Below are 24,329 nucleotides of genomic sequence, written 5' to 3' on the forward strand. Positions count from 1 at the left end.
GATGAATCAGGAGTGTCTTCTGAAGAAGGGTTGCCTGGGAGACCAGCCTGGACCCCCACCCCCACCCTTTAATGGTGCATCAGTAATGAATCCAAAACTATTTCAGGAAACGCACTTTTTAGTCCGCGGGTGAAGCCCTACAATACCTGCAGCTCTGCTGTGTTAATACCACAGATCTCTCCTTCATGCATGCCACCGTCAACATCAAATGAAAGAGAAAAAAACTTGAAGAGAGAGGAAGGATATTATGAATGCTGAGATGCAGCGCACTGGGAGGCACTCAGAGGAACAATTGTCTCACTATTAAAGTCTGCAAGTGCATTTGTTCGTCTTGTTTACCTTCTCATCGAACTGATGTCTGAAGACACTGAACAGCCAACTTCCTGAAAACCTTGCCATGAAGTGATGCTACTCGTGTTTTGTTTTGTTTTTTTCTTTTCAGCCAGCTGAATGACGTCTCGCAAGGAAAGGGGGCTGAAAACTCGGCGCACAGTGCATCCCTCGCTGTGACTCATTCATTTTGTATAAATGCGACCGGTTGCGGAGACAGAGAGAGAGCCGGGGCTTTAATTAGCTGGATTTTTTTAGTCCTCTGCTCGCTGAAGCACATTTGATCTAGTACTAGTCCTTTTCTTTCTTTCTTTCTTTTTTTTTGAGGAGATGATATGCACCCCTGGGAGACAGACACCACAGCCGACCGAGCCATCCCTGCGCTCCCGTGGAGTTGGTTTGAGCAGGAAGAATGTCACCCACTTCTGCCGGTCCTAACATCTAAGTATTGATTTTGAGAGATAATTCCTGAAAAAAAATGGCCTGTCCCTCTGTAGGATTTTCTACTTCTACTCAATATATCATAAAAAAACATATACTTCTATAAAGCCTTAAGTGTCAGTTCATTAGTCATGTAGAAATATGGACAGAGTGCCATTGGTCTTCCAAGAAGAAGGTGGAAGACTTTAGATGGAAATACACTTTCTTTCTCTCATAAAGAAAAGCTCCGCATTCCAACACATATAAAATCAAGTATCAGAGCATTCTATGACCGGGATGATGTCAGTCGGGTCACCACTGGGAGAAAACAGACAATAACGCGAAACAAAGTAAAAAAACAGAAGAGATTTCTTGTTGATACACTGTTAAACCTTCACAGAAAGCACGGCACGAGAAATACGGAAAGACATCTGGTCAAAACTTGTTGGGTAGGCAGACAGGAATGTTACATTAAGTGATCATTAGTGATCATTGACTTTTGTTTATTCTGTTAAGGCCAAACATGTTCAACAGTTAGCTTTTCCTTTTGCTCCGGTCCTGAGCGCCAGTACTTAAAACGTTGTTGTGGACGTAGTTGAGGACTAACGACTGTCTACTGGGCGGGAATGGTTAACAAAAGAAATCACTGCATCACCATTCAGCTTCAGGATAGAATCAGGAAATGGCCACTCTGAAATGTCGATATGTGTCTAATCTTGAAACCCAATTTCTCTAGACATAAGATTTTTCACCAGTTTACTTCCTCCATGTTACAACACACTTGATCTATGATCTGCATTTTGTTTTTTATACTTTATAGTGGCCTTTAGTAAGTGATCGTTAGTGGTTTTTGCTTATTCTGTTAAGGCCAAACATGTTCAATTGGTCATTTAATTGCAATGTAATGTTAATGTTTTAATGTTAATGTTTTAATAAAACAATTGATTTACATTTACATCCGCAGAATCATCATAATTTTTCATAATTTTTATGCTAAAATATCTCAATAGAGCATTCTACAAAATATGCTAATTAGTCATGTTGAATTAAAGGTTTATGAATGTCCAATTAAGACTCCATTACAACCATAACTGTAACCAATACAGTAACTGTTGTCAACCCTGTTACTGATGTGTCAACCCTGTTACTTGTATAACATTTTTCTTAAAACAGAAGATGCTGGGAGAGTATTTGGTAGAATTGCCGCTTTAGGTTGTGGAGATAGCCTATGTCAGTCCTCAGCAGCGGCTTCATTGTGTTTCCACTTGCGCTTTGGATTTAGCATAAATGGACAAAATTAGGCCAGTTCATCTGCGGCAGTATATCTTCTTTTACTGATATTTTCTGACTTATGGATGTAGCCTCCATTTCCGAGGGGAACTGAATCATATTCGTTTGGGGCTTCGCTATTCAACAAGCTGCACCGCTCACTCCTGACAGCAAAGCGATGGGCGCAGTTTGCCTGAGCCATCTGCGTCTTGTTTCTTCAGCCCCGCTTGTTGCATCTCCTCCCTGGTGACTAGAATGGATTCGTTTTAACAAACTTCTCAGCCTTTCTGCTTCTATCTTCGGCGGATTTCAGACTCCATCCTTCCTAAACGTTGATCATGGCTCGTCCCGGTGTGTGCGTGAAGCTGAGCTCGATATGGAGAGTGTTTTGGCTCATGAGGACTGTGATAGATTTCGCGCTGCCTCAGGAGACTTATGCGCCCCATTCAATACGGACTGAGGGGCACCTGACCCTCGGTGGACTCTTCCCGGTGCACGCCAGAGGGTCCGACGGTATGCCGTGCGGAGACCTCAAAAAGGAGAACGGCATCCAGCGACTTGAGGCCATGATGTACGCTTTGGACCAAATCAACCAGGACGAGCAACTCTTACCCAACATCACCCTAGGCGCCCGGGTGCTGGACACTTGTTCGAGGGATACCTACGCGCTGGAGCAATCTTTAACTTTCGTTCAAGCCCTGATCACGAAGGACACCTCCGACGTGAGGTGCACGAATGGGGAGCCACCGGTGTTTGTCAAGCCTGAAAAAGTGGTGGGAGTCATCGGAGCCTCTGCGAGTTCAGTATCGATCATGGTTGCCAACATCCTACGCCTCTTTCAGGCAAGTCTTTGAGCTTGTGCAATAGTTTTGTGGCTTTAAAAAGGGTGTTTTCCGCCGATGTAGCTACAGTATGTGCAGGCTTCTGGTAAAATCCGCCTTTTAGGGAAGAGTGAAAGCGGTGCGCCTCACCGCTGCCCACCCAGTGACGGGAAGCAGATGAGAAGAGGGATGCCATTAGTAGTAAACACCAAAAAAACCTTATCTCATAGGGAAAAAGACAGAAAACTGCTCATTTTCAGGTGATATTATATATGTGGGTACTTTTTCTCCATTTTAAATTTGATGTATGCTGTGACTAATTTTCATCTAGACTCCTCTCCATCTTGGTGAAGTGAGTTTGGGTGGTTTCCCCCTCCACTACACTGTGTGGATGAGACAGCTGAGTGTGCTGTTGCCTGTCCCCAGTGGTGCTGAAAGAACAGCTCCCGTCTGTTCCGGTCTCACTTCAGAGTCTGGATGAGTGGGCACTGACAGCCTGACACAATCACACCCCCCAAACTCAACAACCCCCTCCTGAGAATAACAGGCCTGCTTCATGTGATTGCACATGATTATATGAGACTCTTATATGGGAAAGACTGCAGGCGTTTTTAAATGAATTGTTTTGAACCTGAAAGCCATGATTTATGGTTGAGTTGGTTGCTTTTATCTGCAGGGGGGGGGCCTTCTTCAAAATGAGCTTGTTTCAAACTCTTTGCACCCTAATTGAGCTCGATGGCTGCGTAAATGAAATGAATTTGCACTGCTAATTTCACAATGAGTTAGCTTGGGTTTATGGAAACACATCTCTGTTCCTGTTGGCTGAGAGTAGTGTTGGCCCACTGATGGTGCTGCAGTGGAATGGGAAACGCAGCAGGGCACCAATACAACAGATTAATTATTTAAAACACATCTCTGCAAAATATCTTATTACTTGAAATACCATGTGGATGCTTTTTGCAAATGTGCAGACTTCTATACAGTTTTTTGTGTGAGGGCAGCAGGTGTTAAAGCCAGGGAGGATCATCAGACCTGCAGTGTTGATGCTAATGATTTGTGGTTGCAGATTGTGACTCACAGTCTTGTCATTTTGTGTTTTGTTTCATTTCAATTAGACAAACCATGGTTCTGGCTGTAAGTAGCTGTTTAACTGCAACTGTAAGACAATCAAAGTACTTAACATGCTTTTAGCCCCCCCCCTTTTCTTTTCACACACACACACACACACATGCAACACTTGGAGTTTTATGGCTCCATTGGCTGGACAATTAGACTGATGGTTCCCCACCGCAACCTTCAGCCTGGCTTTGGTTCCTATTCGCTCTTTGTAGGCTCTTAGAGTTAACAAATTAAATTTTTATCATTCCAAGTTGGTAAAACCCTCCAGTTATACTTTGAAGCATCCACAGTGCACTCGTTATTTGCTTCAGAATGCGAGGGCTGTAAGACTTACTTTTGTTTTTCATGCAAGCTGTATAATATTAACATGTATGCATTTGTGAAAAGGGTTTAAGGGGAGTGAGATGATTTCTTAATTCCCTCTCCGCTTTCCTCCTCACACCAGGTGTACCAGTATGTCTGTAAGTGTAAAGCTGTGGGAGCGTAGGTGTAGTCCATGTGCGATGTTGTAATCTGTTGATTGACAGCAGTTGGCATGCAGCACCGTCCGTCACTCTGCATTTCTTGTGTTGCCAGAAAGGTGGATTTAATCACCACAGTCAAATCTGCACACAGATAAGATAAATTCAGTCCTCCTCTGAACCCGTTTTGCCCTTCAGCACACGTATTTTCTTCCTGTGGTACCAGTGGTGATGATAGTACTGATAATAAACAATGATAAATGTGAGGCCGCATTATACTGTATAATCAATACATGCCTGAAGTGAGAGCTCCCAGCCCATTTACCCTCATTAGTTTTACAGCATTTGATTAGTGTGTGGCAGCAATTCCTAGTTTCTGAGATTGTTTTCAACTGCAATCCATCAAGTATCAAATGATTCCAGTCAAAAGCTTGAGAGAACACCTGTTCAGATATCATTGAACAGCAGATTTCTTCCCTCTCAAATTAAAGCGAAAGAAGGCCCCGTAAAAAGTGTTTGTAAAAAAGTGCAATTTCTTGTTTTAGTCGATTTCACTTACATTTGATTATTAGTTATGCTCCATAACTAAGCAAACTAATCTAGATCTTTACACTAGATCTTTAAACTTTGAGCCTGTGGACAATGACCTCTCCCTGAGCTGTCCTCCTAGCCTACTTCCCGCTTTGTTCTCAGTGAATATCATCAGGTCATTTTGTGTCTCACCCCTGTGATAAATGAATCATCAGGGAAGCTAAATAGTGCTTGTAGATTTTATTGCCAGATGCTAAATATCATGGCTGTCTATTCAGGACATGAGTAGCTGCTGAACTGTTAATGCTGGGAAATTGACATGAGGGATAGATTTTTCTGAGGACCCAGGAGGGTTGATCAATACTGTTGCCATGGTGAGGCCGATTTGCTGCTAAGATGTTTTTATTTCACTGCCTTTCATGCTGTGTTGGAAATGAGAAGCAACAATGCCACAGGAGGACAAAGAAATCAATCAGCCAAACTTTTGAATTGTTACCAGGAGCTATGATGTTGTGCACCTTTTTGAAAAATCATCCAATCCTTACTCTCTGCTCATGATCACCCAGTCATTCTCGGAGAGGACGACACTGTAGTTGAACAGATAGGGCAACTTTGTCCATTTGTAAGTCCTGGCCTCTTGAATGAATCATAAGATTGATTTTTATCCAGATGACATTTAAATCAGGGAGTGCAGCTCACTATTCTCTGTTGCATCTCTTCCCAAAAACGGAGGCAAAACTTCATATTGAATGCAGGTGAACTCCGTCTTGTCCTCCTGTCTGGGGAAGGGGCCCCTTCAGACTTGCTGTCTAAGTGACGCATTGACATCCCATGCTCTCATAGCCTTGACAGGCTCCGGTCGGCTTTTTATCTCTCTTTTTTCACAGAATCATCACTGTGATTGATTTGAAGGAGATTGAAACCTTGCAGTGTGATCTATTCAGCCGACAGTGGTAAAGCCTTACACAAAAGGAATATGAAGGCTGTGTGTGTGTGTTACAAGCTCTCAAAATGACACGAGTGACACAAAATGGCAGAGGTTAATTGTCTGTTTTTCTAAACACAATTGCCATGTGTACATTGATACAGAGCAGGTCAATTATTCACACACAGTTCGTATGTCAAGTATGCAGCTTATGAATAGATGCACACACATATATATGCACACAAAGACCATTGCTGAAGGAATGAAAACAGTCTTGTGGATATTTCATGATCCATACCAGTGCTTTTGGCTCTTGCATTTTCTCTCCATCACTTGCTAATTGGCTTTTATTCAGAGTGTGACACAGAAACACCCCTCAGTACATTATAACTTTATGACAAATATCTGAAACATGGATAACAAAGTCTCAACTAACTTGACACTTCACTCCAAACTAAGGTTCAGCATCTTAGTTAACACGTAACTAAACACATGTAAGAGCCTAAACTGATAATAAGTAATAGAGTTGAGTTTGTTTTTATGTGCATATTATTGCATAGGACAGTGAAATTAATTATTATGATGACTACCGTATAACATATAGCATAATGGTGAAAAGGTTGGATATTTCCAAATTTTCGATTTTAAGAAAGGCTCAGTGGGATTTACCTCATAGATGGAAATTGAAAACTATATGGACGATGGACCTAAATGATCAGACCTCCACCCTCCTTTGGAGTTTTCAAATATTCACAATAGAACAAGATGAATATTGGAATATGAGTCAAAACGTTCAACCTGTCTGGCTGTCTGAAGGGGTTTTGATTTAAGTTTGATTTAGCCTCTACACTTAAATGGAAGTCAGACTGTAGAATTTCATTGTTTTTTTTCATGCCGGAGGCACATGCACATTCAAAAAACAAATTGCAGTAGCTGGTTAACAATAATCGGCACAAACGATGAAAAAATACACGCACACTGCTCCCTTGTGACTAATTTTCCTTTTATTCTACGTGACATCATTTTGGCCACAACCGGCCTTCCTCAGGTTAAAGTGAGGTTGTGAGCACACAGGTATTTATAGATGAGCTGTGATGACACAGCACACCTCGTCTGTGAATCAAATGAAATACATGTGAGGACAATATGTCCAATTATTCAATCTGTATGAATGATGACACGGTACCTGTGTGACTATCACATCAACATTACATTAAAAATACAGCACCTGAGACTCTGAGGGAGACAATTTGTGGTTGAAATATGCAGGTATTTTTTGTCTTACTGTTTTTATGTAGAACACAAAAGAAACATATACATTTTTTCAAATCATTAAATACAAAACTCTCCAAAATAAGATCCACTCTCTCAAAATAGTCAATACAACTTGAAAAATAAACTCTGTTTTTAGACCATAAAATAAAAATCTTTCCACAAATAACAAAAATGCCTGACAGACTTTAAAGGGTTGGTGAGTCATCAGTTACAAATATTTGTGCTGGTTTTGTAGAACAGTTGATAGAACAATTGATCTTTCTGCCTTTTGCATCACAGATATTCAAACATAAAAAAGTTAGAAATAACTATCAAAACCTACAAAACTGTATTGCATATGAAACTGAAGTATGAATGAATGAATGAATAAATTTAAGTAGCAAGGATTAGAAACTTTTTAAAAATAAATATATTGTACTATTATTATTCCCATGTGGATATACTGAATATGTTATCTCTAGTCCAAGTGATTCTCACTTTTGGTCTTTGAGACTGAGAGCCCTGCTGGTTTTCATTCCAGCCGTTTAATGAGATGCTGACTTATGGCCCGGTCAGACCAGAATTGGCAAGGTGAAATTTACTCGCACGCTGTGGCAAAACGTAGGTGGGACAGGAAATAATGTGGGCAGGGTTACAGGCATAAGCTGCAGGAGTTAGCATGGCTAACAGGCTAAGAATAGTATTCCACAAGTTGAGAAATATAAACTTTTTTTATCAGTTACTTTATACTGCAGTCTTTCTTTCACTATCCCTGTCTTTGCAGTAATGGCCAGCCACATAGCGTGGCCCTTCTTCTGCTGCATTGTGTTCTTTTAAGCATGCAGTTGTACAAACAAACAATCAGTACTTAAGTAGAGGTCAATCCCACCTGCGCCTTCAAATTGGCTGGACACCGGTGAGTCTCGCTATTTCGCAGGTCAGAGTTCAATCAGATTGAACTCTGCAAGAAGTGAACAAGGCAAGATCAATTCATGGCAAGAAGCGAATGCGTTTCACCTGTGTAACAGAAACAATGGGGAGCGAATTTTCGTGTGAACACGGCAGTAGACCTGCGATGCAGATAAATGCATTTAACTGAAATAATCTGGTTGGACAGAATGACAGTAATGCTCTGAGTCTGAGCGCCAGGATTGAGCAATAATGTGCAGAGATTTGATGTTGGAAATGGATGAAATAAAATAAAAAACCTTGTCATGTCAAGTCATTATTTTTGCATTTAAATTGGGATGTTTGTAAAATGAATCTATGACTGTTAACTGTTTTCAGAGTATTCATGAACTGTACTCCAGGAAAATTCAGACCTGCAAAGGCAACATTTAAACTGATAACCACACAGAGAAATGTTGCCTGAGAGCCTGATTTTTCAAATTTCCATCCTTTTTGGCCTTTTTTGGAAAAACAGTGTTGTGAAGGAGTGCTGCTGTGCTCATGTTCAGTAGAGCAGGTATATATTCGCACACACAAACACGATGCAGTGTGAGCAACTGATGCAATATTAATGGAATGAATAAAATATCCCTGTGTTAGACAAGTTGTCATTGCTGCTGACATGAGGTCATTAGGTCAGCAGCCTGTCACAGGGAGAATATGAGAAACCCTGCACGCCTGATATTAATGTCTTGGCTATTCCTACAAGCCTGGGGGGATGGTGCACTTTATTATTCGGCTACATAATAGCGTGCTATATGACTAAATGAAAACATGACTAGTACATTCTTATTCCATTCTTCATTTGTTTTCAGACATATTCTGGTGTGTTATGATTCCATTTATAGCTGGTAGATATTGATTCAGTATCTTTAATGAGGTGCTATCCCTCATTTAGACATGGGTTTGGGATCTTTGCTTGACAGGCTATTACCCCATTTTCTCCCATTGCATTGGAGGGGGGAAGGGGGCACCTGCTTAAAAGCTTAGCTCTGCTCACATTGAGGTCAGACCAGTGCTCCTTCAAAACGTATTGTCGGTATGACTGTAAAATGTGACAAGAATAGCACTCTTAGACTTTGTTGGAAGTTTTCTGCAGTTTATCTGGCGAGCAGAAGGAGCCAGAGAAGAGGAAACCCCATTACGTCCGATCCTCTTACGGGGATGAGTGGAGAAGCATGAGGAGGTCTCTGCTGGCTGCTGGTTGGCCTCTCACTCATCCCTCCAAAAGGAAAAATGTCCCTGTTGCTTCAGCAGAAAACGATCCAGTGTGGGCTGAAAGGCATTATCACAGGGCTCATTGTATTTTATTTCAACATAGTGATCTGTGATCCATGAAACATTCTGGACTGAGCCTGAATTACAAAGTCACTCAGCCATAGTTCTGTGCTATGTGACTAACTAACATCTAAGTCTGTTTTTGTTGTACAAAACCTCATACGAGCTCAAAATGGCTGTATAGATCAATACGAAATGTGCCTTTTTAAATATTATCTGTTTTTTCTAGGCAAAGTCCTCTCTTCTCACAGTTCATCAAATCCTGGTAAATGAGTTAAGCAAATTTGTTAAAAGGCTGCTTTTAGTGCTGCCCATGAGAGTGTCTGCTGCTTCAAACGGAGGCATGTGTTGTGGTTCCTCTTATACCTGATTTCTGTGCTTTTGTTTTATCACAGAGATTATTATCTCAGAATTCTGAGAAAAGTTGTCATGAAAAAAATGCTGCTAATCAGCCTGACCCTCCAACAGTGTTATAGATACCTTACCTTTATGGACCCCGTATTTGAAATCATATAGCACTGTTGGAGAGTCAGGCTGATTAGCAGCAGCAACCATTCTCCATGCAGGTTATTTCCATGAACACTTTTGAAAGACATTTTTTTAAACTGTTAATGCTCACCAGCTTAGTTTAGCGTGTTATATTTGCTAATTTTGCACTAAACACAAAGTAAAGCTGAGGCTGTTGGGAATGTCATTAGTTTTGCAGGTATTTGGTCATAACGCAGTCTTAGACAAATAAACATTTTTAAACTGGTGATAGCGCTAGAGGAGAAGACTAATCCAACAATACACTTAAAACACAAACTTTATGCAGTGTGCTGCCAACTTAAAAGGGACAGGAGGTGCACTGCTCACATGGCTGTCTTGCTGTCTCTGGAGGATGGTGGCACGAGGCTCTGTTTAGACTGCATGCCCATGTGAGGGCTCTAATGTAGATAGGCATGCCACTGGAGAGCAGCAAGAAATAGACAGAGTGACCGCACGCCAGCTTGAGCTGCAAGAGAGGGAAGAGAAACCACAATGGTCCTTCTTCTACAGTGTTTATATTTTCTCAGTTGCCTTTCGTGGTATTGAGCCATGCAGGTACAATCATTTTACTTCTATGTGTTGACATTGTTTCTGGAAAGAGATATTTCTTGTTGACTTTTTAAAATAAGTAATTTAAGGCAGTCATCACCACAATCAAAATCCCATTCATCTCCATTGTTTTGGGGTGGAGGCAGAAGTCTTAGACAGTGGAAGAAGTATTCACATCCTTTACCTAAGTAAAAGTAGCAATACCACAATGCAGAAAATAATCCATTGCAAGTAAAAATCCTGCATTCAAAATCTTATGTAAGTAAAAGTACAGAATTGTAAAAAGTATCCAAAGTATTCATACACATAGCATGCATAATGCAGAGAAATTGGTCCTGCAAGTGTTATATTATTATGTATTATATTATTGGATTATTATTACTGATGCATTAATGTGAATTAATGTAATTAATTAAAGTAGCATTTTACAGTTTTAACTATTGGAGGTTGAGCTCATTTTAATGACTTTGTATTTTGCTGAGTAGTTTAATCTATGACAAAAAAAATCATATTTTATAAGATGATCATATGTTTTGTGTGTAAAATCTTTATCATATGAGATAAATTTAGTGAAATAAAAAGTTCAATATTTCCCTCTGAAATGTAGTGAAGTGGAACTATTACGTAGCATAAAATGAAGTAGTAGCTCAAAATTGCATGCTTTAATACAATACTAGTGGTAGTAATAGTAATTGTAGTAAATGTTCTTAGTTACTTTCCACCACTGATGATGGATATTCAAAAACCTGGCCAAATTAGGCAAAATTAGATCAAACTTTTCTTCATGGCTATATACCGCTAGAGATAAGTGAATTGATCCATGTAAAATATGATACATTCAACATCTGTTTTTATATGTGCTTGTGTGTTTCACATTTGTGTGTGTGTGTGTGTGTGTGTGTGTGTGTGTACTCTTTACATCCCAGAGATGTCAGGGCCCAGTGCGCTCTCTACCAGTATACATAATAAACTGTCATCGGGATTCATTCCTTGTCCTTCAGTTGTGTTATTACAGCAGGGCCTGAGGGTGAATCAGAACGGTTGCTAACAACAGATAGTAATATATAACCATTATATCAGCCAGCCAAAAGGTGTGGACCTTTATAGGGAGACTAAATTATTAGAGTGCTGCATGGGCCTCGGGTAGTTATGCTAAAATACCTGTTGGTTTTACATGTGAAAATGAAAGAGTGGAACTTTGGAGTTTCATTAGCTTCAATTTCATTTAGTCTGTATTTCCCTTGAGATGATGTTTGGCGAGTGTGTGGGGTTTTTTTTCTGGCTGGCTGTGCAGTGGTGTGTGAGTGCTGTTTGAACAAGTTTGTGTGTCTCTGCTCTTTAGAGCTTGAAACATATACTGTGCAGCAGAAGCCAGAGCATACATAAAAAAATCAGTTTGACAGGATAAGGTTTTCAGATGCAAATTCCGAGAGATTTCAAGTGTTTTCTGAAATGCCTGTATGTGACAGTTACATTGATTTGGGGGAAGGCCTCATTGACATTTTGCAAATTAGGAAAGCTCTTTCCTTTCAAATAGGGTTGCTTAAACTACATTGGACTGCTGGACAGAAGCTATCGATGACAGAATCTAGTGTTTTTTAACTGCCTTATGTGTTGGAGCACTCACAAGTGGCACGCATTGAGGCTAGGAGGATCAATAGTATGTCATCTATCAATGGGTAATGCATAGAGCTGTCATGCGCTCTCTACCTGGAGGTCGAAGACCAATCAAATGTGATATTTGCCAGTAAATTTATTTAGGTGAACAAAACCATCTGTATGTTGCATCTGCCAGTCAAACATTATTCTCCCTGCACTCCTAAAAGTGGATATAATTCTAAAATGTATATAATATTTAGGAGGCCTAAATAAGTTTTGTTTTAAGATTAGTATTGTGCAATCCTGATTAAATATCTCCATAAGTTTTGTTTGGGTTTCATACTATGGCTGAAGGTTTTCCTGTTAAAGCCTGTATGTGTGTATTTGTATTAATCATGTTATTGGGCCAAAAATCTGTTAAAATATTCACCTTATGGGGACTGAAGTTGAAACCTCCCAAGGTTAACCAATAAATTTCAGGGCTATTATTTGGTTTCTGGTAATGTGAGAGTAAGGGTTGGGTTAGGCATGTAGTGGTTATGATTAAGAGTTAGGACAAGTCTCCAGAGATTTGATATAAAGCCAGATTTATGCTTGACGCAAGCGGTCAACTGCCTGCCATAGATACCTATGGCATAGGTTTTGATTTATAATTCAGCTTTAGATTTCACCCATTGATGGCATCACTGCAACACTAATTTGCATGGAATTTGTATTCCCCACAGTAATAGCTGTTTACATTATTTAATTTGCTTTGTGATATAGAGCAACGTTGGACTACACAAATACTTTTACTATTTTGTCTTGTGTCATTACTGAACAGGAGACTACTCTCTGTGCAGTCGCCGTGTTCACGTTCATTCATTCACTGTGATAGAGAGCATGGTTTGCAGTGAGCAGAAGGTTTGCAGTGGAGATGTCTTTGCTAGATGTTTGTTACAGGAGAAGACTACTGAGTCTTTCTTTAACTTCCTTAACATTGTCTTCACTATCAACAATCTCCACCAGCATCAGAAACGTGTAGGACAAAACACAAGCAGCCCAAACTGACCAATTTCACAGTTCTTGCGGTCCCCACATAGTATCTCCTAAGCCCAAGTGTTGTTAAATGTTTGATGAGGCACACGGTATAGCTTACAACATAGCTTCAGCGGCTACATGCCATAATCCCTTAATGTACTATAAATCAACCTTAAGTCAAGGCAAGTGACAAAAACAGGCGTGTGTGTGTGTGTGTGTGTGTTTCATGGCCTTATATCCCGGTGGGGACTTTAACCTGAATGCACACTAACCATGTCCATGGGGACAAAAATTGTGGTCCTCATGGGTAGAGACTGCTTTTTGAGGGTTAAGACTTGATTTTAGGGTACAGGTTACAATTAGGTTGAGGTTAGGGTAAGGGGCAAGGGAAAGCATTATGTCAATGACTGTCCCCCACGGGGATTGTGTGTGTGTGTGCGTACTTGCACTGATCATTACAGGGACTCACTTCTCTGGGGACAAAAAGCTGGTCCCCACAAGGTTAACCATTATGTTTAGTTTTGGGTTAAAGCTACTCTTAGAATTAGGTGTTGGGGTGAGGGTTGAGGTTAGGCTAAAGCCTCACGGGTAATAAAAACATGTGTGTGTTTTGGGGTGGCAATAATCCTACACTCTCAGTGCTCAAACAATTTTCCAGTTCCTGTGCACAGTTGGAAATAGATCACACCTTTCATATTTTGAGAAACCATCCACACAGAGGTTATGATTTTGAATGTGCTGTAATGAACATATAACAAAGAAATAAATAAACACAAGGCACTTAAATGCACTCACTCTGTTGGTCATAGCAGAAGTGACTTGGAACACCGTAGTTTTTCTGTATCAATTCACACTCTCGATGTTAATGTTAAAGTGTTATCTGTTTAGGCCATATGCACTTTACGTAATACTTTCTTGCTACTGTATTCATAGGTCTAGCTTCAATACCGCTATATTGGTATTTGGATTACATTTCTGACACTGAAGGCTAGACATTCTTGAAAACACACTATGTGTATATAAAATCTCTACTTACTATAACTCACATATTAAATAATTATTAAAATAGATCAACACATTTCATGCATTTCTTAAATTGTGGATGATCAATGAACCAATAAGTTTGGGTTTCAGACCTTCTAAATATATATTTAAGGTATTGTATTTATTTTATTTCAGCTCATTTGACAGATTGTGTTATTAGCAGACTTGAGATCAACTGTTTTGAGAAAGATGCATGTTAGTGCTCTCTTGTTGATATCCCTTCAGAAGCATTGTGTGACAGTTCCATTGTATTCAACTGGGCCCATTCTTGTTTCAGCTGGTTAACTTGTCTGAGGGTAATTGTCTGATCTGGCGTCTGTTGCGCATCTCTGACTCTGGCTCTGAAATACATGTCAATGTGCAGTCTTCTGACACTGCGAGTGGAAGTTATGTGAAATATGCGTGTCACAAAAACACATTCCACATAAATCTTCTCGGTCCATTAGTCGAGACACTTGCTCTGATGAATCATGATCTCAGTGAGAATTGAGAGTCTGTTTACAAAGAATATCTCTATCCGAAAGATTGTGTACAGTTCTTCCAGAGTTGGCAGGTTTTTCAGTACGGCACTGGAAAAAGCTTCTTGTGCCCACTGAGTAGACAATTGTCCATTGTTCCGGCTGTGCAGCAGAGCCAGTGTGTTGCTGACAGGACTACCAGGTCAGATGCCCTCAGTGATGCACAGAGCAGAACAGAGAGCCCATGGGTGGCCAGGTCATGACTGGACACAGGGTAATTTTCATCAGAGTGAGCAAGTGGTAAGATGGCAGACATACAGAGACTTTAATAAGCTTTACTTCAAGGTTTTTAAGTTATACAACAGACTTTCTTTATACCTCACTGCTCAAGAGCACATAACAGTATAATGTTGACTACTAGTAGTAGTAGTGTAACTAACTCTCTAAAGGTTAAAGGACCCTACCAGTGTGTTTGCCTAATGTTGTGTTATTAATTTGTGGAATTGCAGTTAAAGTGCAGATTGATTTGGAGAGTCTGCACTGCATTACCACATAACTATAATGTGACATTCACAAACATTTGTGCAGACCTGATGGATTACACAACTCAAGAAAGTTTCAAGAGTCTTTCAATATATTTTCATATTGTACAGAAATTAATAGAAGACTATGGATGTCTGTTATGGTAAAAGAACATTCTTTAAAATTTCTACACAGTAGCATGGTTTACTACATTGTTAGCTGTGATGTAAAGGCACATGATTTGTAGTAAACGGGCTAAAACTTGCGAAAGCCCTGGTTGATGAATAAAAGAAAGTAATTAGCAGCCTAAATCCCATTAGCCAGCAACTGTAGTTAGTGAAATGAAGCTTAAGATAAAGCCTCAAAAACAGACAAGTATCTACCAAGACTAAGCGTCTACAGTCATGCTAACAGCCCTGTGAAGCTTTACAGTGGTGCTTTGAGCTAAATGCTAATGTCAGCATGCTCACAATGACAATGCTAATATTGATGTTTAGCAGGTATAATTTTTTACCATGTTCATCAGCTTAGTTTAGGGTGTTAGCATGCTAACATTTGCTAATTAGCACTAAACACAAAGAACAGTAGATGCTGATGGCAATTTCATTAATTTGTCTTCCAATTTAACAAAGTATTGGACAAATTACAGTAAAACCTGACGTAATGATGGGGCTAGATGGAAAGGCAGGCTATTACAAAGTGATTACAATTCATCCTGAGGGGGACATAAATGTCTACCAAATTTCATGGAAATCCATCCAATAGTTGTTGAGACATTTCACTCTAAATAACAAATGTCAACCTCATGGTGGCGCTATAGCAAAAGTCAAGGGATCACCAAAGTCATTACGATTAATTTGCTGAGGTCCATGAATAGCTGTACAAAATGTAATGGCAAGCGATCAAGTACAGTAGGTTTTGAGATATGTCACATGATAAGTGAAAACTTTGACCTGCTGCTGGAGCAAGAGGAAATGTCAGGGGATCACCAAGTTAGTAGGAATCATCCTCTGGCCATCATGAATGTCTGTACACAATTTCATGGCAATTCCATCCAATAATTATTGAGATATTTCGGTCTGGACCAAATTGGTGGACAGACTGACGGCCATCCCTAGAGCCATGCTGCTAGCATGGCTAAAAGAAAAACACCAATTTGCAAAACTACTATATCTTCTCAGACATATTCATTTTTCTACATTTAGAGAACTTTTCCCTTTTATTTGTTCTTGCCTCAAGCATCCAAGTCATTAAAATGCAGCAGTCAGAATTTTAACTATTAAGAGACCATACATCCTTGATTTTAGCATCAGCTCATTGGCTACAAGAAGTTAATCTTCTGTTGACATCCTGATCACATTGAAAACATATAGCTGTGGTCTGAGACCTAGCAGAACTTTTCTTTCCTCATGAGTCACACTCAGTCTGAGATCCTCAGGCTGTTCTGCCTGTCCTCTGCTTTACAGAAGAGGAAAGGTGACTGTACTTTTGCCATTAGGACCCAGAGACTGCTGGGGCAAAGGGACTTTATTGCCCTGAACTGAGCCTCCCAGGCTGTGGCTGTTTACTTCCACCAACAAGTTCTACCAATCGAATGCTTCAGGTTATAGATAGTTAATGTGAGGGCCTGTAAGAGTCTGCCAATCCCAGCGAAGGAGGCGAGATTTGTATAAAGCCTTGGAGGAAGGTCTGCCTGTGCAGCAAAACTCTAGGCAATAAAGTCTTATAGTTCACTGTGAAGTGCCCTACCTTAAATACTTTAAAAAAAAAAACACACACTCAAGGTTGTCTTTTAAATCACTTATATTATCAGCTTTATACTCTGATGTTTTTGGTTTTGCCTACTTGTAGTTTTATGCTGCTATATTTTGAATGTTTCATCTGTTTCTGTATTTGTTTGTTAATTTATTCCTCCATTTGTTTATCCATTCCATTTTAACTACTTTTGCCTGTGAATGTGTTTCTGGATTTTTATTGCCTTTTTATAGATTTTAATGTTCTTTGTTGTTTTGCCAGTTTTGTAAAGCCCTGGTCGATGAGTGTGAATATCTTACTGTGAATGGCAGTTTAAGCAGCTAATTTTGCCCATTTCTTGTAACAGAATATCAGCTCAGCGTAAATTATACTACGGCTGAATACGTTCGAAACACCTCCCATGAAAATCACTGCAGTTACCACAATGCATAGTATAATCTGTGAAAACAAAACAGCAGACATTCGGTTTTAGCTTAACATTTGAAACCTCTCTGACACACAGATCCATACGGGCTGACAGTGGATATGGTGCATGTTGTGAATGCAGGTGTTGCAGATAAGATACTATAATCTCAACTCTGGGAGAGGTTCAAGGCAACACTGCAGGCAATGCCAAACAAGCTGCCTAAAATGTTCTGTTCTAAACTGGTACATATATCTCAAGTGCATGACATCAAGTAGTGGCTCAGACACACTAACAGAAGGAATAAGATATCTGTAATATTTTCCACTGCTGTGATCACCACGTAATTACATGGCCCTGCTAAATAATTCTTTGTGAGGAGCAGACAGAGAGGAAAGATAAGATCGAGGAGATTCACCCGCATTGTCTGCGCTATTAGGGGAGAAATGGGCCTGGTGATGATGCTCTGTCGGTCTGAGGAGAGAGCTATACAGGGAGAGATGGGGGATAGTACAGAGGGAATCATTGGGATGCAGGTCAGAGTGTTGCAGGTGCACGACTGACAATGGATATGTCAGACCCTGCATGCTCCAGGTGTAGTTGGGAAAAAACATGCTCCTATGATTGCTCTTTGCTGAATAATATGCCAGAGCCTATTAAGACTGGACAGAGCAATGAGGCAGAGCAGAGATGTAAAGATATTGCACACACCAACAATTCCCGAAACACAAACACAGACATTTGTATTTTTATGTCTCTCATGAAAGAATATTCTCGTTTTTCTCTTACCTAAGGTGCAATGGCATGCGTATTTCAGTATTAGTTTATTGATATTTCATTTTTCTCTGAGAAAAAATAAAGTTATCATGCAGGCTGTAAAGAACACAGTAGAGAAAACAAAGCTGCGTCCAGTGCACTTTGCAGTCAGGAAAAATCAATACAGTCATCTGTAATGTGAGACCCTGTGGATATAAAGGAATACATTTGATAACACTTACTCATAAACCTGCAGGCTACGTTTTATTCTTACCGTGACATCGAGTTTCTGTCGCACCTGGAGAGCATGCACAGCACAGCTACGATGATCAAGGCTGTTGAGCTGAACTGCATTGTTCTCTGCAGGGCCTCACTTTGTGTGAAGCCTAAGTCAAAAATCTTGAAGAGATACTGTATCTGTACAAAATAGCTCATGAGTGACAGAATAAAAGCTTGACTGTCATGCCAGCTTGAAAGACAAGATCCTTAAGTCAGTAGGCTCCATTTATGACATGTTTTTGTACCAGCAACACTACACCTTTACACTGCACTGCATTGATGTTGAGCCTGTCCTCAGTACAGACTCTTCTCCGATGAGACTTTGATAGCTATTTGGTGTTGGGAAACGATTATTTCTTTGAAATACCAATAGAGTTGAAATAGCAGTCTGTTTACCAGATGGAAAGAGGGAGGTCGGTCAGGTTCCCTTTGTGAGCTATCCACACTTTCCTCCCACACCTCTGCTCTACTCTACTGTGTGGCTCTCCTGGTCAAATATCTGATTTGTGAGTCATACCTAGCCTCTGTACCCATGGAGAAACATGCTGGTTGTCTTAAAATACACTCTGGCAGGGCAGCCATGCAAGAGCTCAGGCCCGGCACAGAGCACTGGAGCTGCCCAGGGGACTGGCATGGAGCGAGTGGGAGAGACAGAGGGTGAGGGAATCGACTGGGAAAAAGAGACGTGGGCGGAAAGAAGGAGACGGTGGAAGGTCGTGTTAGATAGAGGATTATGAAAGCCTAACTTTCTGTCATGTAACACCAAGGCTAGTTCACCGGTGTGGGCAACTCTGAGAGGGTGGTGTTTTGCAAAAAGCTACTGCAAAACACAGTAAACATGCAGACTGGTTAAACACTATTCAGGTAAGGTCCTTGTAGAATAACTGGCTGGAAAATGGTGGAGAGATGTAGTAAGAGTGTGATGTGATGCTGGCCTTGTTGAGGAGCTTGGAGGAGAGAGAATTAAAAAGAAGTATTCTTTCTCCTACAAAACGCATCTATTAATGTCTAATTTTCTTTGCCAAATACGAGTTGGAGGAAACAGAATTGCTGCCTGAGTTATATTCATTAGCAACGCTTTTCTCAATCCAGGAAGTGTCACATTCCTATACAGCAGTCTTTGGGAGGAAGTTGGGGTGGATGAATGGGTGTACAAAGCACAGGTCTTTGACAATGAAGACTGGAGTTCACATACCCCTTATATTGTTTAGGCAGCTAAAACACTTAGTGAAAGATGGCTAGTTAGCTACTAGCTGGTGAACATAGTGGAGCATTTAGCAGCTAAAGACCCAGATATTTCCCTCAGGAGTTGGTGGGAACCAAAACAGAGCTAAGAGAAGGTGAATCTTGAACTTAGATCCGGCAGGTGGCCACAAACACAACTCCAAATAAATGTGAATGCTGCTTTGTGTCTACTGGATGTTTAAATAATAAACTGTTTGCTAACACGTTCGCTATATCAACTTTATAACATAACCATAAAAATAAGGATCATGCTTTAGTTGTCACAAGTAGATTTTGTAGGGGAAATCAATGAAATGCACTCTACACATATGAGTTTGCATTGCCAGTGAACAGTTTGCAGATACATTGTTGATAAAAAATGTAAAAACATAAATCCCTCTGGCATTACATTTCCAACAAAACATATTTGCTAATGCAAATTAGTCGTACCTGAGGGTAATTTATAGGAGCAAGGGTTTAAATGGAAAAATAAGGAGAAAATGGGTGAGAAAAGAGAAAGACCAAGGACAGCGAGGAGGGGAAAGATGAGTGGCATGGGAGCAAATGACAGAGGGCAGATTGTCTCGGCTTGGGGGGAAACTGGCAGCCCGAGCACCTCTCTGGGCAGGAAGTGTCTGCTGATCATCTGTGTGGGCGTGTCTGCATGCAGACAGATGACTGGGAGGGAGGGAGAGACACACAGGAAGATGAGACTCACTTGTCTCTCTCCGACGGGGATGAAACACACAGAGGGGCGGAGAACAATGGAGGGAGGCTGAAAGTCACAGGTTGTGTGAGGGCACAATGAGGAAACACAGCCCTCACAAAAGGAGAGTTTGAGTGAGATTGAGAGACACAGATGGCCAGGAAGAGAGGGGGAGAAAGTGACAGAGAGAGGGAGGGGAAGCTGTCGGCTTCCCCGCCCTTCCTCCCTGCCTCCTCGGCTGTGTTGGCAGTGCCATGCTCTGGTGAAGAGAGATTACCAAAGCCCAGCCTGAGGTTGCATGTATGGACACAGTCATTACCTCTGCCCTGCTCACAAATGGCGCTGCTGTCTGAATACAAACTGATGCCCCCCTTGTCACAGAGCTGCTGAGCCTTGATTTAGCAGGAAAGATGTAAAACTTGATAACTGCTCAATATCTTTATAGACCTCCTTTATTGTACTGTATTATTTGGTTTATAGGATATCGACCATTGCTGGTTTACAACGCCGGGCAGTGGAGCTACAGATAAATCTTCTGACTAGGGATGTTTTTTGTGAGCAAATATTTATTCCATTATGGTTGGGGTGTGTAGTTTTTGAATTGCTTTCAAAATGGCTCCTTGGCTAGTTCATAGGATCATACTTATCGCTTGTGTGTGCGTGTCATAGTGCTGGTGTGTGTCACGAGGACAATCTGTGCATTGGCGTCCGGCCACAGACAGCATGGGGTTAGAGTTGGGGCTGTCAGAACCTGCTGTCATTTCCGCCTTCACTGTGGAGATTGTTGCAAACAGCCGAGTGGAGCTGACTGATGTCAAGATATACTTAGAAGCTAATCATGCAGCAAATAGAGGCACAGGGATCCCTGCAACAGAAACTGCCTGGCCGCCCTCGCTCCATTTAAAGCCATTCATGGGAAACATTTCAGCTCTGCCACTCACAGTTCATTTGCAGCTATGTTTTTGAGCGTTGCTCTTGGATTAATGGATACCAAACCCAGTCTGGACAACACTCTAGTTTTCCATGCCTAATTTTTGACACTTATGGTGTCTACACAGTGCTGCCTTTTGTAGGGAAAAGCTCTGTGTTTGAAAGATGGCCTTTGTTTATTGTCTAAGTTTTTGATTAAGAACCCATGGGCTGTCTTACCCCTCTGTTTTCTGTGGACAGCCTGTCTTGTCATATCTGCAGATTTCCCTCTTCTCAGATGGCAAGGATAGATGGCTGCCATTACCCCAACTGAGAGCCGTGTTGTGCCATATGCTGCCTATTTTTCTTCAAATAACATTTCTTTTTGCATCAAGCATATGAGAAGAGACAGAGTATAGCAGCACAGCTAGCTGCATCTGCAAGCATTGCTCTCAGCTAGTCAGAATCATCACCTTCACATTAACAGAGCAAGACAGTCAAAGCACAAACATTATAGTCTCTCACCTTTCTTTAGAGCTGCCCATGGTGCTTGTGGGCTGCTGTATGTGAAAATGCAACAGAAAGGCCAGGGCTCTCTAATTAACTTCACCTGGCATTCCCACTTACTGTGAACGTGTCTAACCTTTACACAACCTTGCTTAGTCACCTCTCCTCTTAAACACCCAGGTTGAAATTCTCATTTAATGTCAGTAAGCAGATTACCACCCTTACCCCACCTACCACCTCCCACCCCTGTCTTCTTTAGACTTCAGTAACAGATTTTTATTCAGGGCGGCTGCAGCACTTTATGGTGGTAAATCAATAAAACAGTGTCCCCTATAACAGACCTCTGTGTTTTCCTTCCATCGATCCTGTCAGCCCAGCTACATTCAACAGCAAGCCTTGCGATTACCCTCAGCAATCCTAACTTTGATCTATACTGCAGATGACAGGTGCCAGACATCAGCTTTGGGTAATTGTGATACTGAAAGGGGACATTATTAATTATTCTTTCTTGGTCTGAAATCAGTTGCTCTTGATCGGTTCATGGTTATTGTAGTCATTGTCGATGCAGACTGCAGGCATCGCCATCATCCTTTCACCTTGTTGCCACTGGAGCATAGACCACATTGTCTTGTGTGATGCCATATTTCACATTATAGATTTGAAGTGTCTTAATGAAATAAAGAGAATCGCAAGCAGTATCAAGTGCAACTTTGATATGGGGGAAATTTCCAATATAGATGAAGGATTAAGAGAAAATAATCACTTTACTCATTCCAAGCTAATTATTTACAGAAAAGTTTTCAAAAAATGTTGATAAAATATCTATTCTTCCTGCCTAATTATCTCTGCATCAACTTCACTAAAGAAATTCAAATCTGCCTCAATTTGTTGCAGCAAGAGCTTATTTAGTTGAAACCATTCTGGGAATCAGTTGTGCAACTGTGAAAGTGGAAAAGCTAAACTCTGTCGCTTGTAATCTACTGAGAAAGATATAATCAAGTTCAGAAGATTTTAATTCAATTCACTTATTTCATAGAGAAGGTTAAATTCCACTTAATTTGAAGCCCATTAGCTACCACAGAGAAAAATACAAAGATGTTAGATTCTAATCAGTATTAGTTAGTCAGCATCTCCTTGTATCGTAATTCCAGCAGGTTTAATCCTCACACCTCGGCATTTTCTCAATCAAGGTTTAGCACTTTTGTTGCCTGGAGGTCAAAGTGGTAATTAAAAAAGCACAGGCTGAAAACGTTAATGTTTGTACTGCAAGGATGTGTAGATTCCTGGGGAGTAAGGAGTAGAGAAATGATATCAACAGGGGAACAAGTCTGGGATAAAGTAAAAAGACATTGCCATCTTAAATTGTTCCCTGCAGCAAAATGCTCCAGAGAGACAAATGTTCAAGCAGCTTTCTGTCCCAGCTGGGGCGAAGATAGGAAGAGATTCAATAAACCTATAACACCTTTTGAATCCATGGTATTACTATAGCAGCTCTGTTAAGATACATCCCATATCAAATGTTCCAAATAGATGCTTCACTTTTTGGAAAGAAGAGTCTTTTTAAATGCAAATAACTGTTGCTGTTGCTTTTCCATTACTTTGCTGCACTCCCTCTTTGACCGAGTACACTCAATTTAGGCAGCCCTGAAGTGATTTAACTTGTGACATCGCAGCAGCATTCCCACCTGTGAATTTGTTTAATTGTATCACTGATTTTGTGTGCGCTGATTTTGTAGTTTGTTTTTTTTGTTTGTTTTTTGGTGACTTGAAACATATTGAGTTGTCTTGAGCTTGACCTCCTCTTCTGCTCCTCAATTTGTCAGCTTTGTGCGGTTGACTCCCTTTGGGTTGTGGGTCAAAGCCATAACTCACACTCTGTGAATTGAAGCAATCCCATCATCGAGCTGCTGTGTCCTCATTCCTGTGTTTCCCCAGTGTCCGGCTGCATTTGATCACTCTAACAGAAATGGATGGCTTTCATACAGTGCTTAGATTAGACTGTGTGATGAGGTACTGCACTGGGTTCAAGAGAAAATGATGTCTGTCCCTGCTTGCACATCTACCTGTCTAATGGGAGGTAGCCATTTTGATCCCAGACATGCCGCCAGGTGTGATTGTAGTTTCAAAACCTCAAACACAGTTGCTGATGAGATGTTTACGACTTTATCAGGTAGTATTGGGAACAAAACTAGGTCATTTTATCAACTGATTTACTTTGATAAAAAGTTAAATAGATCCTACTTCCTACTTTTACTTCTCCAAGATATTTAGCTTGTATGAAACAAGACTAAAAGTGTATTCAGCCTTGCATCATTCACGAAAGTTTTACCACTGGACTGTTTGTGTTTATTCGCCCCAAACAGCCAATGTACTGTATCAGCTGTACAAGCATTAGTGTTTGGGGGTAAGAAAAACGCCTGTAGACTATTAAGGGGTTTCCTGAACATTAGGAAAAGTGACTATCTTGCATCTTTCTCTTGATTGATATAGCCTTTTGTATATCCTTATGAGATACTCTTAAGTTATCTACATGCACTGTTCAGTTGTGTCAGTTGTTAGTCGATAGTGATGATTAAGTGTGATTACGCTGCTTCCTTTAAGGAGGTAATATAGTAAATGTAAGTATTCGTTAACACATGCAACCTCCAGTCACAAATTCCCACTAACGTATCAATCAAGTTGCAATATGGCTACCCATTACCCCAAGTTCATTC

At 40.6% G+C, this 24,329-nt stretch overlaps 1 protein-coding gene across 3 annotated transcripts in view; it reads left to right on the forward strand.

Moving 5' to 3' along the window:
- LOC122883315 (metabotropic glutamate receptor 7-like) overlaps nt 1-24,329 on the forward strand; it is a 95,062-nt gene that overhangs the window by 30,681 nt on the left and 40,052 nt on the right. For 2 of the 3 annotated variants that reach the window (XM_044211800.1, XM_044211801.1), the window contains exon 1: nt 1,945-2,861. The exons of the other annotated variant lie outside the window; for it this stretch is intronic. In XM_044211800.1, coding sequence (XP_044067735.1) covers nt 2,358-2,861 — 504 coding nt within the window. In that variant the 5' untranslated portion in view covers nt 1,945-2,357. Of the gene's footprint in view, nt 1-1,944; nt 2,862-24,329 lie in introns of those variants that run through there. 3 annotated transcript variants of the gene reach the window in all.

Source organism: Siniperca chuatsi, linkage group LG10, assembly GCF_020085105.1.
Source record: "Siniperca chuatsi isolate FFG_IHB_CAS linkage group LG10, ASM2008510v1, whole genome shotgun sequence".
NCBI classification, from domain to species: Eukaryota; Metazoa; Chordata; class Actinopteri; order Centrarchiformes; family Sinipercidae; genus Siniperca; species Siniperca chuatsi.